Source organism: Patiria miniata, unplaced genomic scaffold (genome assembly GCF_015706575.1).
Source record: "Patiria miniata isolate m_02_andy unplaced genomic scaffold, ASM1570657v1 HiC_scaffold_20, whole genome shotgun sequence".
Taxonomy (NCBI): Eukaryota; Metazoa; Echinodermata; class Asteroidea; order Valvatida; family Asterinidae; genus Patiria; species Patiria miniata.
This window is the reverse complement of record NW_024037059.1, coordinates 25,380,666-25,395,134: the sequence shown is the minus strand read 5'-3', so window position 1 is coordinate 25,395,134 and position 14,469 is coordinate 25,380,666. Positions and strand designations below refer to the sequence as shown.

Genomic DNA, 14,469 nt, shown 5'->3' with positions numbered 1-14,469 from the left:
TACTTCTGGGTGGAGAGAGGCAAGTGAGGGTTTAGTGGCTTGCCCAAGGACACAATATATTGCCAGCAGCTGGATTCGAACCCATGATTCTCGGAGTGCCGTGGCCTCGTGGTTAAGGGCATTGAATTCGTGGTCTGTTGGTAATTCTGTGGGTTGTGGGTTCGAGTCCGGCCTGGGGTTATGGTACGTGTGCCCTTGGGCAAGGCACTTTGTCACTCATTGCTTCTCTCCACCCAGGAGTAAATGGGTACCTGTGAGGGCAGAGATGGTTATTCATGTGATTGAATTAACTTGCTTGCGCCTAACAGGCTGCATCGAGCTGTATGCTCTCCAGGGAGCTGAAATGGTATTTGGAATGTTTAATTGGCCTAATGATCAGGGGTAATAATAATACTGTAAGCGCTGTGATTTAGTTTACTAATAAGAGCGTTCTTAAAATGCCGAATATTATTATTATTATTATGAGTCACGAACCCTAATTGGCCATCAGCCTGGGGTTTGGTCGGTATCAAATGAGGGAAATAATGGTCATTGTGATTTTTGGCAAGGTATGCACCCCTGTAGTTGGAAAATATGGGATAGCATTGCAGCGGTGGCAGCTTTTTTGGATGCTATTTTTTTTTTTAAATGGCAGCCAAAACATGCTTGATACCACATATAATTAATCCGGTTCAAGCATATTGAAATTTTCAACAACAAAAAATTAAAAGTGATAATACCCAAAAGACTGCCACCGTTTACACTACAAAGCTATCACACATTTTCCAATTCTAGATGTGTATACCATGCCAAAAATCGCTATGAACATTGCTCTTTTCGATCATTTGATACCAGTGATGGCCCAATTTTTTTGACCAAAGCTGATAGCCTATAACCACTAGGCAAATGATCTAAACAAAACTTCTGATGGAAAGTTTGGTCATAAGCTCTGGAGAATTACTTAACATTAAGTACCAGCTCGTACTTGATATGAATGGGAAAAGGAACGTGAATTTATGACAGCGAATAATTGCGACTTGAAAGTTGCCATGTTGAATATATTTCCACTCCAGCAATTGTCGCATTTTGTAATGTTGTAATGTGAAATTCATTTTATGTTCCCATTCCCTTGGAGTGTGAAAAGGACTTAATGATACAATTTGCGTGCTTGAAATCATGAATAAATAGATTTCAACCAAAATATGCAAATTTGAAATGACAGTATCTGTATGGTTTTTATTTGCGGTTCATAAACGAGCAGCTTTGAATCTCAGAAGTCACTAACAAGGTTCAGTGTATATGAATATTGCCATATGGCAAGGGAACAAGCATGACTGGCCCAGCTTTAAACTCCCATCCCCCCCCCCCCCCCCCCCCCCCGATATTTCATTGTGCAAACCCCAGATAACTTTAAAAAGCTTAAGGCCCTTTTATCTGTGCACTGCATGGATTTTTTTCACTGCTAGCAAATTTTGGAAGAAAACTGCAGTTTTGAAAAAAAAATTACAAATATAGATACACAAACTTGTATTTGGAATATGGGAGTTTTTAATCCCAATTTCAGACTACGTAACACAGTTTTTTTGTTCTTCATTTTTTCAATTGAAGGGTTTCAATTTTTCATTGAAGGGTTCAAATATTTGGTAATGTGACAAATAAGCAATTTCATCTCAAATTTATTTTCTGTGAGACTCCACATCAAATGTGTGTGCACCAACTATTAGGTGCCCACGAAGTAAATAAGACTTAAAACTGATGGAACAGAGGCAGAGATTTCTTGAATACTTTCATTTTATTATTTTACAGATTCATGCATTTACAAAAATACAACACAGTATGTACACTGTTATATATACAACGGGAGAAAAGTATACATATATACAGTTTTTGAAACTAGTTATTCAAATTTTTGTCCTTAATTACAAAGGAACTAAAAGGGATAAATTATATTCATTTTACCATGTTTGGTACAAAAAAGCTGGTTTTTAAAAGGTGTGAAAACACTTTCCTAGGTTTAGTAACGCCATGTCCTGAGAAATGTATACATGTAGTGTAAGTTCTTCGCTGGCGGTTTACAAAACAGTGGACAGGTTTAGTATCCTAATTTACGATAAAGATAAAAAGTCTTTTTGTAAAACTCACTTCAACACTTAGCTGCACATCGACATGTACTTACATGTAAAACATGTCAAATTTTCAAATGTACAAAAACATAACTCTTCTTCCATATAAAAATACTTCAATACTTTTCAGTTAATAAAAGCTTGGTCCTTCTTCATGTATATCTTAACAAAACTGTTATTTTCACTCACACACCGAACTTGGTTCCTTTCAAATAAAACTCCCTTCGTTCAAAAAAGTCTTTTACTTATTCACACACAAACGGTCCTTCTAAAAACTTGCAAATTCTTAAGTAATAGAGTGTGCAAATTGACCTCAAAAACCCGCAAGATTTTACGAGAATACAGTACATCTGGGCACCATGTATAGGATCTACCACATGTTTTTTTTGCATTTCATTTTGTGACCTGACTAAGCTTATCCAGTCAAGGGAAATAATTTGGTTTCTGTGAAAGAACAGAAACTGCCATTTACAACATATTGAAAAAACATTGCAAAGTAACGACTATCTTCAGAAGAAAAATTTTCACCCCAACTTAAAGGGAATATACAACATTTGCAGACATAAAAAAAAGCTACCAAAATATTAAACTTACTGGATATCTTAAACATCCTGTAAAATCATGGCACCTGCTGTGCTGATATTTTCAACAAAAGTGGTATGAAGTTTTTGTATTAATTTCCAAAACTGGCTTTTACCAAATACTTCCCCCAATTTAACATATTAAGTTACTCCACATTTTGTTTGCAATCTATTACACATCTATGAACGGGTACAAGCCAGCTGGACTGGTTCCCTGACCTTATAATTCCCTGACATCCATACATTGCTCCGTTTCATCTTAAGTAGGGTCACGTAACCAGACTACAAGAACATGATTGTTTTTCCAGCATCTACGAACACAAAACTTCAAACAAGTCAGAGTGACAATATTTTCTATCAAATACTAACCCCAAAATCAATCCATTTCTGAAAATTACAGCAAAAGCAAATGTTGTATATTCCCTTTAAAAATTAAAAAACGCAGATAACAAGTTGGTAATTCTACGACAGTAGTCTGTTAGTATATAGACTAGTTAGTGTTTTGTACCAAGATGTTCACATGTAACATAAACATCCTGGCGAAACTTGCACGCTCTATTAAGGCACTTTCCAAACTGAACGTCTAAAAGTTCAAAACTGGCAAGTGTATAAAGTTCACCTTGACATGTTTATACATAAAAGGTTTTGTACAAAATATTCACAGCATCTGAAAAATTGCTTACTTTAAAAAAGAAATTGTTTCAATGAAATGTGGACGGATATGCAACACACACATATTTCTGAGTTTTAAAAAAAGGCAGGAAAGTTTGCATATCACGTTTAGTTTTCAGTAAAATCTTAGCGACAAATATGTTTCTATCAAAAACTGCCAGTCACAAGAATTCTGAGAATACTGGGATTTAAGAAGATGCCTTCGTAAAAGATTTCAAGAGAACAAGTTGTAAAAATGTTTTGGGTTTTGGCAGTAAAAGTTAAAAATGGACAGATTATATCATGGTAAAAAACATGGCTGAATAAAAAAAAGTATTGCTCAATACTGACGTCTCCAGCTTCAAAAAGAAACATTTTACAACTTAAAAGGAAGTAACTGGCCACAAAGTATCACCTTACAACTCCAATTGGTTAATGACCCCTTAGGGGACAAATAAAATAAAGGTTTTCCCGGCTATTTTAAAAATTCTCGATTTAATTCACCAACTCTAACATTCAATTGCGATCGAGAAAAATTTCACACGCTTTTAACAAAAATAATGTAGTCATTTACCATTCAATTTTAAAGTTTGGTAACCCTCTTTCGTCACCGAGTCGAGAATATTCGTCATTATAGATCAAATTCGTCTAAGCTGTTGCCGAATGGCAGCATTCAGAGATTGAATTTGTTTTATATAATTTGTAAATCAATTAGACGAATTTGATTTCTGAATAACAAGGTTCGGCATAGACGAGACGAAATCGTGTGCTCATTGTATGAATTTGCTTGAACTGAATTTGAAAGTGTCTGACAAAAAAACCGAAATTAAACATGGGAAGTGCCCTAAAACGGTGTTGATGGACGAATTTGAGTATTAGGAACGATGAATTCGAATGATAAACGTTTTAAAATAGCCGGGAAAACCTATATTAAAATATAACCTTATATTTGAATTTACTTCTTAATAGGAAGTAGCTGGCCACAAAGTATCACCTTACAATTCCAAATTGGGCAGTGACCCCAAGGGGACAAATAAAATATTTAAATATAACCTCATGCTTGAATTTATCACTTAATAGTAAGTAGCTGGCCACAAAGTATCACCTTACAATTCCAAATTGGGCAGTGACCCCAAGGGGACAAATAGAATATTTAAATATAACCTCATGTTTGACTTCAAACAAATCACTTTCCTTCATGGCAAAAGCTCACAACCCCTATGGGCAGGACTCAAGAAAGGAATATTACAAAGTAAATTTAACTTTACATTCAATTCTGTCATACCCTGCCCAAATCCTCTTGAAATTCTTGAATACACAGTGAATACAAAACAAGTTTTGGTAGTGACTGTAGAAGACATTTCCTTGGTAAACATTTCCAAAAGTTTATCCTTTAGGTTAGGTGAGGTAAAAGCACCGTTTCAATACTTATCCGCTCCGTTCACAAGTACCCCCTCACCGGCACAGAGAGTACAGTTGGGGGCGACCGACCGACGCCATCTTGCCTGACTGCAATTCATTTGCCGCGAAGCGCGGCCACTGCGTGACAAATCCCCTGGTGTACGTGCGTCACACACAACGATCGGTGCGCGTCAACCAGCGAAATGTCCCGCCCATGGGACGTCGTTGCTAGGTAAAAGGGCGCCCTCTTTCGTCGGTGCACGGAGCCCATAGTCCAAAGTGTTGGTGATATTTTTCAAAAAGAACAAGCACCGAAAGTAACCCATTTTAATACTGCAATTTAACTGCCTTAGGTTGACAGCTGCATTCTGCGGCGTCCGTCCTATAGCCTGCTAGCCGCTAGCCTGAAATCCACCCAATTTTTCATAACCTGGTAAAGACGGCGTGCTTCAGTAGATCGGCGGCGCTTTCCCTGTTTGCTGCTTTGTGCTCAAAGCATCGCAGCATCAGATCCCTGGTTGCTGTGGACATTTCGTCCGGAATGGGCGGCGGTCCTTCTGCGCTAGCAATCTGAAGAAAAGATGAAAACAAAAATGAAAATATTCATTCACAACACAATATGGTTAGCGTTAACAGTGCTAAATACTCATACACAGAAAAGAATCGGAGCAACAACAAACTTTTTGGGGGTAAAAAAGTTTAGACTAGTTAAAAAAAAAAAATGGTTAAATGGTTAAAGAGATTTACAGATGTTTTTAAAAATTTTGAGTGGACATGAAAATATGAAGGGTTTAGGAGAAACAGTATTCACTTGTTTCTCTAGTAGAGAATTCACTGTTTTACTCCATGCTTCGGACTTAATGTTTTGCAAATCTGCTGGACAATGACACTACATCTGAAAAAACTTTAAAAAAAAAAAACAATTATAAAGCAAAGGCACAGAATTACAAAGGATGTATTCCAAATTTATAGCTCAATTTTTATGGCACTGCTCAGCACAAGATTTCGAAGCTTACAATCACCGTTCTGTGCTTACAGCATTACCAATAAAAATTCTGCGCTAAGTTAGTAAGTACTGAATCCTTACTTACTGGCGTATGTAAGCCAAAATTCATCGCTAATCCCTGAAACTTGCTAACCATAAGCACGGTATTTTCTCCTACAGTAAGTGGGGAGTTCCCCTTATGGTGAGCAGAGCCATAAAAATGAAGCCAGGCCTTACCTTAAAGATGAGTTGTAGGTGGTTGGAGATGGCCGAGGCGTTCCATGGCGGATGAGCTGTCGCCATCTCTACCATACAGCAACCGATGCTCCAAACATCGCATGTTCGACCGTACGGCTCTCCCCGCAAAACCTTTGATCAAAATCAATCAAAAGTGCTTTTAGTCTTTTAAGAAAGGTCCTTCTCATGTACACAGCCAAAGATTAACAAGAGTCAACCAGTCTCTCACCACAACCTTCCAAAAACTGACCCAAAGATATTTACCTTACCAACTCAAGATGGAATGATTTGAAATTTAACAGAAATTTCATACTTTTGGGCAAGAAATATACTGCGAAGTTTCAAAACTTTATAAGAGAACAAAGTGGGGGAGTGTGGCCTAGTGGTTAGAGTTGTGACTCATGATCAGAGGGTCAGGGTTCGAATCCAGGTGCTGGCCATATGTTGTGTCCCTGGGCAAGCCACTTTATCTCCACTTGCCTCTCTCCACCCAGGAGTATAAATGGGTACCGGCATTAGCTGGGGAGCAACCTGCGATGGACTGGCATCCCATCCAAGGGGAATAGAAATATTCTCACTTGTTTCATGCCTAGGAAACTGGAGATAAACCCCAGCCTGATGGGGCCATATTGGCTCTTAACAGACTTTCCTTTACTGCTTTGCAAGAGAACAAAAATACTTACTTCCAAAACATCCTCAAAAAACTTAGCATGGAAACATTCACTCTTATTCACAGCATCATTTTGTTTTGAATGGAAATAATTTTTAGCCTATGGCATTATACGATTGAGTCTGAATATCACTGTCAGTGGCAGTTTTTAGAAATCTAGTGCTATTTGTAAAAAAAAAAATTGAAAATCCAGAGAAGACAACGGGCTGCTTTAGAAATGTGGGTAAATCATTTAACAAAGCCACTGCAGATTTTTTTTCATGATCTCTCACCTCTGGTGACATGAAGGCTATGGTGCCGATGAGTTGACCTTTGAACTCGCCTTCCGCCGTGACCTTTGAGGCCATCTGAGCCGCCGTGCCAAAATCGGCGATGCGCAGGTGCTGGCCGGTGCTGTCCAGCAGAAGATTAGCACCTGTCAACAAAAAAAAGACAATTGCGATGAATGTTGTTGCAACTGCTGTATTTATAACAAAAAACTTATATTTGCAACATGGATGAAACAATGTTTTTTTGTGAATTCTGCCGTGAATGCTAGTCCAGTACAGGGTGGTGCAAAAAGAAGGAAACCCACTTTTGACAGGAATTTTAACCTACTTACTTAACTTATTTGAACTGGTTCTTTTTATAATGTAGTAAAGTATAGTTCTTCAACCATACATGGTGAACAAATCTTTAAAAAAATCGCAAGAATAGTGATATTATGCTAATTTGAATACAAGTCACCAAAATCACTGTTGTCCACATGTAAGTCTAATGTAGTGTTTTTTGTCTTCAAATTAAGTCTTCAAATAAAGTCGTCCGTGGACAAACAGGTTTGGCACTTGAAATCACGGAGACAAAATATGCATTTCCAATCATTTTTTCATCACTTATGTTTAGAGATCAATATTTTAATACCATTAAATTAAATTGTTGAAATGTGCTCAACAAGTAGGTGAAAATTTCTATCAAAAGTGGGTTTCCTTCTTTTTGCACCACCCTATTTAGTTGTGATGGAAGTAAAAACAATACAATGTGACTTAGTTGGGATGATCTCAACTTCAGTTGGGACCGATTGTATAGTTGGGGCATAACATATTCAATAATTGGGCAAATACCTTTGAGGTCCCTGTGTATGACATGCTTGCTGTGCAGAAAGGCAACCCCAGTCAACAACTGCCGTGTGTACTTTAGAACCACTGGCTCCTCAAAAGCACCGTAAGCTGACAGAACCGAGGAAATAGAACCACCTGGGGGTAGGGAGAGAAGACAGATACAGAGATATAGAGGGTGGGGCATGCACTGCGTGTCAAGCAGGTAAAAAAATGGAAGTTCCCAGAAATTAGAACACCAAATTATCGTTGAAGCAGCAATTTTATAAATTATAAGCCAAATTTTCCCAAACATCTTGTCTCAACAGCAAAAGCTGAAATAAGAATTCCAAAGAAAAACTCTCCATGAAACACCAAAATAGTAAATATCAACCTCAATTTTTTGGCAGTAAACCACATTTTTCCAAAACATACTTAAAATTGGCAAAACTGTCCAAATATGCCACCAAAAAAAATCAAACCCAAAAGAAAATTTAAAGGCCCGGATAAAGACAAGAATATGTGACGATCATCAGGGAAGCTCACTTCCCTCAAAGGTACCCATTTACAATTCTAGGTTAAGAAAGGCAGTTGTAGTAAAGTGTCTTGCCCATGAACACAAGCACCAGTTTTCCCCGTCAGGGTTTGAACTCAGTCATCATTGCACATAGGTCGGACATCCTACTAATTAGACCACGGTTTCCAGTTTTGTGGTTTTAATTTCTACTTACCGGCCATCCATTCGACAAAGACGTTGAAGTGCCCGTTGTGTCTGGTCGCACCCAGCAGTCTGACCAGGTTTGGATGATCCAACTCCTTCATCAGGTTGATTTCCCGCATCAAAGACTGCACAACTTTGTCCTGTTCGCATTTTGTGTTTCGAATGAACGAAACCTTCACAGGAAGAAAAAAATTAGGATGTTTAAGCTCATCATCGTGATTTTTATGCATTACATTTTGTAAAACTAAATCTCAAACCTCCAAAAAATAAGGCAACATTTTGGGTTTTACTGCAGTCAAACTCAACGTGAAACAGCCTTAAAGTAGTCTGTACCCATGCTATAGGTTAATGCTAACTCATTTTCAGCCGTAAACTACTCCAATCCGGGTTTACTTATGTGTGCCTACCGTATAATCTGGGCACTGACTACTGGCAGAACAGATTAAAATTGCGCTCCCAATACAGATATCGCTGTGCCACTTTCATCAGATTCGTTGAAACTTAATTCAAAAAATCAAACTTTGAGGGGCAAAGATTGTCAGAATAATCAGAATTTTGGAAATAAATTTGAAAAACTTGGAATTCTGATTGAAATCGGAAAAGTTTCATCTCTGTTATTTACTGACAATCAATTTCATTATATTTTCGCAGTTTCATATTTGAAAGTTTATAAGTGGTGTTTTTTTTAATCTGATTTCTCATTAAAGAAGCAAATTTTGAGTGAGGTTCCCAAAAAAGTCTCAACTGAAATACTGACCAGAATGGATGAAACTTGTGCACACTTTTTCTGTCCCTTCCCTTTTCAACCTACCTGCTTGACAGCCATCAGGGTTCCTGTCCTGATATCTCTGGATTGGTAGCAACTGGAGAAGGCCCCGGTCCCGAGCAAGACGCCCTTCACCCAATGTTCCTTCTCCACGTAGCACTTTTCTCTGGGTGTTTCCCCATCCTGTAATTAAACAGAGTGTAAATATATCACAGGCACTGTTGCATTTTATCAAAAGACTACCAGCACTTTATGAAAACAAAATCCCTGTGTTTTCCCTACTATTGCCCCGAGAAAGTTCCAAAATTCCATGAAAAATATCTCCACTTTTACAACGTCGCAGGGAAGTCATACATGTAGCACAGGCAGTCTGGAGAGGTGTGTATAATGTTCACGTTGCATAAACACTAAAACTCCACCATAGCCAGTCAGTCAATGAACACAACTTGGACACATGGCACAGGACGCACACACGCCAAACTGGTGAAAAAGCTTTCCCTTCTGGGTCACTGTAAAGTCCCATGAGTTTTCCCTAATTTGGGTTTTTTCCCCCAAATTCCACAAGTTTTCCCTGACCGGAAAAATGGAGTGGCTGACATTGGATGGACAGAGTGGCTGACATGTGATGGACATGTGATTGACAGAGTGGCTGACATGTGATGAACATGTGATGAACATGTGATGAACATGTGATGGACAGAGTGGCTGACACGTGATGGACATGTGATAAACATGTGATGGACTCAATTACAACACTTTAATCCTACATGCACACACAGCCAAAGTACACTAACTTTTAGTGTGGAGGTTTCTGCTCTAGTTAGAGGATAACTTTTTGCTAACAGTATGCAGGGCTGTAGGTCTCTCTCAAATGACGTCATTTCCTACAGACCAGCCATATACATCTGCATTTTGAGCGTCAACGTGCATAACGCGCATCAGCTATGTCGTATTTCGAACACATTCGAGCAACAAGCACACGTGCTTGGAACATTTTCAACACTGCGTAATGTGTGCTTGATTGCGTAAGAGAGACCTATTGTGCTTGAGAGAGACCTATTGTGCCGAGAACAAACACCTACCTCACTCTGTATATGAACAATCACATCTTGGTCCTTCCCAGGAGACAACCCTGGCACGACGGGGAGAGGATTCTGGGTAATGGATGTCTCCATGGCAACCACGATGGCCTCCGCCTCCTCCATCTCAATCTGCTCCTTGCAGCTCAGGCCGCCGGGCACGTGTTTCGGGGACAGCGTGCTGGCCGTGGCGATCTCATTCTTGAACGTGATGGCACGGTCGGTGGGCGAACACGGAGAAATGGACAGGGACAGGTCCGAGAGGTCTTCGGTTTTTGAAGCACCAGCTTCTCTCTGGATGGGTGAGAAATCGCTTAAACTGGGCTTGTTGTCCCCCTTGAAGGCAAGGTGTGGTCTGTTGGAGGCATACCTGTCTTGCTTCAACTGCGGGATTTTGGACGTTGGCCTTTTAGCTTGCGAAGAGTTATGCGACGGTGGGGTCGGAGGTGGGGTAAGGATACCTTCCGAAACAACTGCAAGGGATTTGGGATCTTTGTTGTCGCTAAGTTTCCTCTCAGGTGTCTTAACGTCCTGCTCTCCTGCAAAGTGAAGAAGCTCGTCCTCATCATGCACGGAGCTCACTTCGCTGTCCTGAACTACTCTACCGTATATGTGCAGATCGGTTTCCTGTAATCGCTCAGCAACGGTCCTCGACGCCTCAAAGTCGTCCAGGATGTTGGTCAGGCGTCGCCGTAAGCCGTGCTGGAGGTCTGCTTCCAGCTCCAGCAACGAGTCGCACACCTTCTCGTACATGACGGGCATGTGGACCGTGTTGCGGGCGATGTTTACGAAAACCCTCTTTCCCAGTTTGCAGATGCGGCTGTGGCTGTTCCGGGCCGCCTGCAAGGCGAACCGAAGCACCCGCATCAAGTGGTCGCAGTTGGCGGCCTGCAGCGAGCCATCCTCCTCGCTAGGGACGTACTCCTCGGGGAACTCCTTCATGAGTTTCTCCAGGACGCACAGGCGACCGAGGTGGGGCTGCCAGGCCGGCTCAAAGGACAGAGACGAGTCAAAGATGCACTCCTCCACATACTCCACAGCACCAAGACCAACAAAATCTGGACAGGATGGGAATGCAAATTTTTGTTGAAAACCCCAAATCTGCACAAAATTAGTATCCACACCCCTTTTAAGAAATTTTAATGTAAGACTTCTCTCATTTAGACAAAGGGTTTTTTTCAGTATGACTTCAATTTTTAGAGACAATCACACAAGTGGTTTACATTCAAGACTTCTCACTTATTCTCTCAACTATGCAAAACCTCAAATCTTATTTAAATATGAAGAATTGATTCAGCGATAATAGTCAGGCACTGCTTTAAATTTGTCTGGAAATTAAGAGAAGAATTTGCCAAGCTGGATAAATTTTCAAGAAGTGTCTGCATATCTCAAAAGGGAGGAGGTTGGGGTGAGATTTCTTGGATTTGAAACCCCTGGAGTCCCCTTCCAATAAAACTACTTTGCCTGCCAATGCATGACTGACATTATGGCAGTAGTAAACTCCGTGGTCAGCTAGTACTTACCAGAGGATGAGACTTCTCGTCCAACCGCAAGCTCCCCTGCTTGACCCTTGCTAAGCTCAATCAAAGCAGAGATGGACAGTTGACTGGTACGCCTGTTAGCAATGATGTCAAACCCAGAATTAGAGACTATAGATATCATTAGGTTTAACTTGTCAGCTTTTGACAAGTTGACAGAATCACTGAGGCGATGTAATGACAAGTATGTCTGGACATCAACACACTACTAAAGGTCATTAGGGTGCATAAACAGTATATCTGGGGTAAAAAAAATGGTGAGTTTGTTTCTGCATTCAATAGGGGACGTTGACAATAGAGGACAATAGGGTCTCCAATTCCCGAGAGGTCTCCAATTTGGCGATGTGTACAAAACATATGGGAGGTCTTCCCAAAAAGTTAGTAGTACAAACAAAGAGGAACAATAGGGGGTCCCCAATTGCAGGCAAATACACACTTGTGTGAGTGGGTTGGAGGTCATCTTTTTGATTTTAGTACGGATGCATTTTTAAGGATGGATTATCGACTTTTTCCCATAAATATTTTACTTTGAAACCATGCAGACATTGATGACTAAAAGCTTCTTTAGAAAAGTTCAGCGAATTCAGTCAGGAGGATTGTGTACTCGCTGTGAAATGTGTGAGGTTTAGAATGCATTCTAGCACTGCATAGTTCATTTCATGTGTGAAAAAACTCATCTTTGGAATTATTCATTTCTTCATGAAACATTGTCTCAATTTTACCATTTTATCCACCAACACCTTCAACATGTCTTTCTTCCCCTTTTAGACATATTCCACTGTGGTGGAAATCTCATATCTCTGCTAAACCTGCCAAACTTGGCAAACAAAGGTTTTTGTTTTACTTCTGAAATCATGGTGCTCAGTCATTCAGTGATCGAAGTGAGATATAACTTGAAAACTAATAACCATTTTTTAAAGAGCATGGTGCGTTTACTACTTTATCATACTAACCCATTGGTTTTTTGTAATACACCCTGCATTTGTTTTACCTGTTGCCGTCAGCACATTTGAAGAGGATGGGCTCTACGACATGTCTGAGTTCCTCTCTCAGCCGATGGCGGTCCGCCTCGTTGAAACACTGAATACACGACAGCATGGTGCGCAGCCCTTTCTGTAGTACAACAAATAAATGATGCATTCAGTCATAAAATGTCTTTCGCTCTGGTACTCAGTTTATGGGACAAATCAATGGCTTGTATTTAAGAAAATAGAGATAGGATTTGCCAACTGAATTATTCACTCTAACCCTTGTTTATGAACATGTAGCCCACATTTTTTTTACCATTGTGGAATAGTCCAACATGTATTTAAAGTGCATAGTATCATTTGCTTTTTGTTCTTTTTTTTTTTTCATTTGAAGCAGCCAAAACTGCTTAAATCTTTGGTATTAAAGATGCATAACAACTATTCTAAGGAAGTTTCACCTCAGTGCATACTTTACATTTTGAGGAAAAAGGGGACACCCATGCCATTTATTTCCTCAAAACTTAATTCCATTGCTAGCGCTTCCGATTCAAAAACGTTGAATTGGTAGGTTTGTGTCTAGGCAGTTACGTCCCTAACATGCCTTTGACGACTCATGTTGTGGGAGAAAGTCAAAATATTTGTCACTTCACAAAAATTTCCTACAAAATTCCAGAAGCATTGAAATGTGCTGGCTCATTTTGACAACTGTTCATTTTGTTTTAGTATTTTGGTTCGAAATGGCATATACATCAGCAAGGCCCAATACCATGGAGTTGCTAGGCAGAAATATTCGTCAGCAAAAAAACACAGTAAGCATCACATAACATTTTGGCTAGCTATCTGATTTTCATGAGAAATTATTATCTTTGCTTAGAACATTATTCAGCTTTACAGCCTCATAACATTTGTCCCAAGTTTTCTTAAACTGTGCTTTCATAGGTTTCTTACCAGAGCAGCCACGTAGACTTTGTAGACCGGATCCGAGCAGCCTAGGGCTATGATCCTACAACAAGTCCTGATGACGGCTTCGTCTTCTGGTGTGTAAACAGCGCCCTCGTGTGGCTGGATCTTGGCACGTATGGCGGGCCTCAATTGGTGGAAAGCGCTCTCTCGTAACGACCACTCCCTCGAAAACAACGGACGAATCAGGTCCTCTGAAAACACCTGGTTTGGACAAAAAGATTTTGCGACGGCTATGTTAATCCTAAGTTTCACATTTTTGTTTCCTGCATATTCCGTGTCTGTTTTTGTCTATGAGGGAGCAAGTTATGAGCATGTAGGTTCAATGATGCACACTATTTTTTTGTGACATCTTTTCAATCTTGCTGATACGGTGTACCCCAATAAAATATAAGTTACCAGTGCGATAGACTTTTATCATGCTACCGCCATTTCAGTCATGTTCCCTGTATCTAATAGCAGTACTGAATGATAACGCTTTAGTGCAAAAAGGAACCAGACTATTTTTTCCTTTTAGCCTCGCTTTGGTTATGTTTATTTGAATGGGAAAAGTCAAGATGGCTGCATCATGATAATGGTCTATAGTCTACTACGTGTGCGCTTTTTTAAGCAACCCTGGAACTATTGCACGGGGGTAGTGCGCAAGCGCGAACTCTACCCTAGCTACATGAAAAGATCGCAGTCGTTTACCCAGAAAACTGATGCATGGTGAAGATGTAAAAGGTACATTAACACAT

The 14,469-nt window shown here is 39.9% G+C and overlaps 1 protein-coding gene across 1 annotated transcript in view; it reads right to left on the bottom strand.

Annotated features, from left to right (window-relative positions):
* Window positions 1–5,046: 5,046 nt before the first annotated feature.
* The window catches only part of LOC119728312 (mitogen-activated protein kinase kinase kinase 1-like), a 28,938-nt gene continuing 19,515 nt past the window's right edge, over window positions 5,047–14,469 (bottom strand). The window contains 10 exon segments of the mRNA XM_038200501.1: window positions 5,047–5,305; window positions 5,958–6,089; window positions 6,900–7,042; window positions 7,728–7,859; window positions 8,432–8,594; window positions 9,233–9,370; window positions 10,270–11,324; window positions 11,790–11,881; window positions 12,796–12,917; window positions 13,721–13,936. Coding sequence (XP_038056429.1) covers window positions 5,159–5,305; window positions 5,958–6,089; window positions 6,900–7,042; window positions 7,728–7,859; window positions 8,432–8,594; window positions 9,233–9,370; window positions 10,270–11,324; window positions 11,790–11,881; window positions 12,796–12,917; window positions 13,721–13,936 — 2,340 coding nt within the window. The 3' untranslated portion in view covers window positions 5,047–5,158.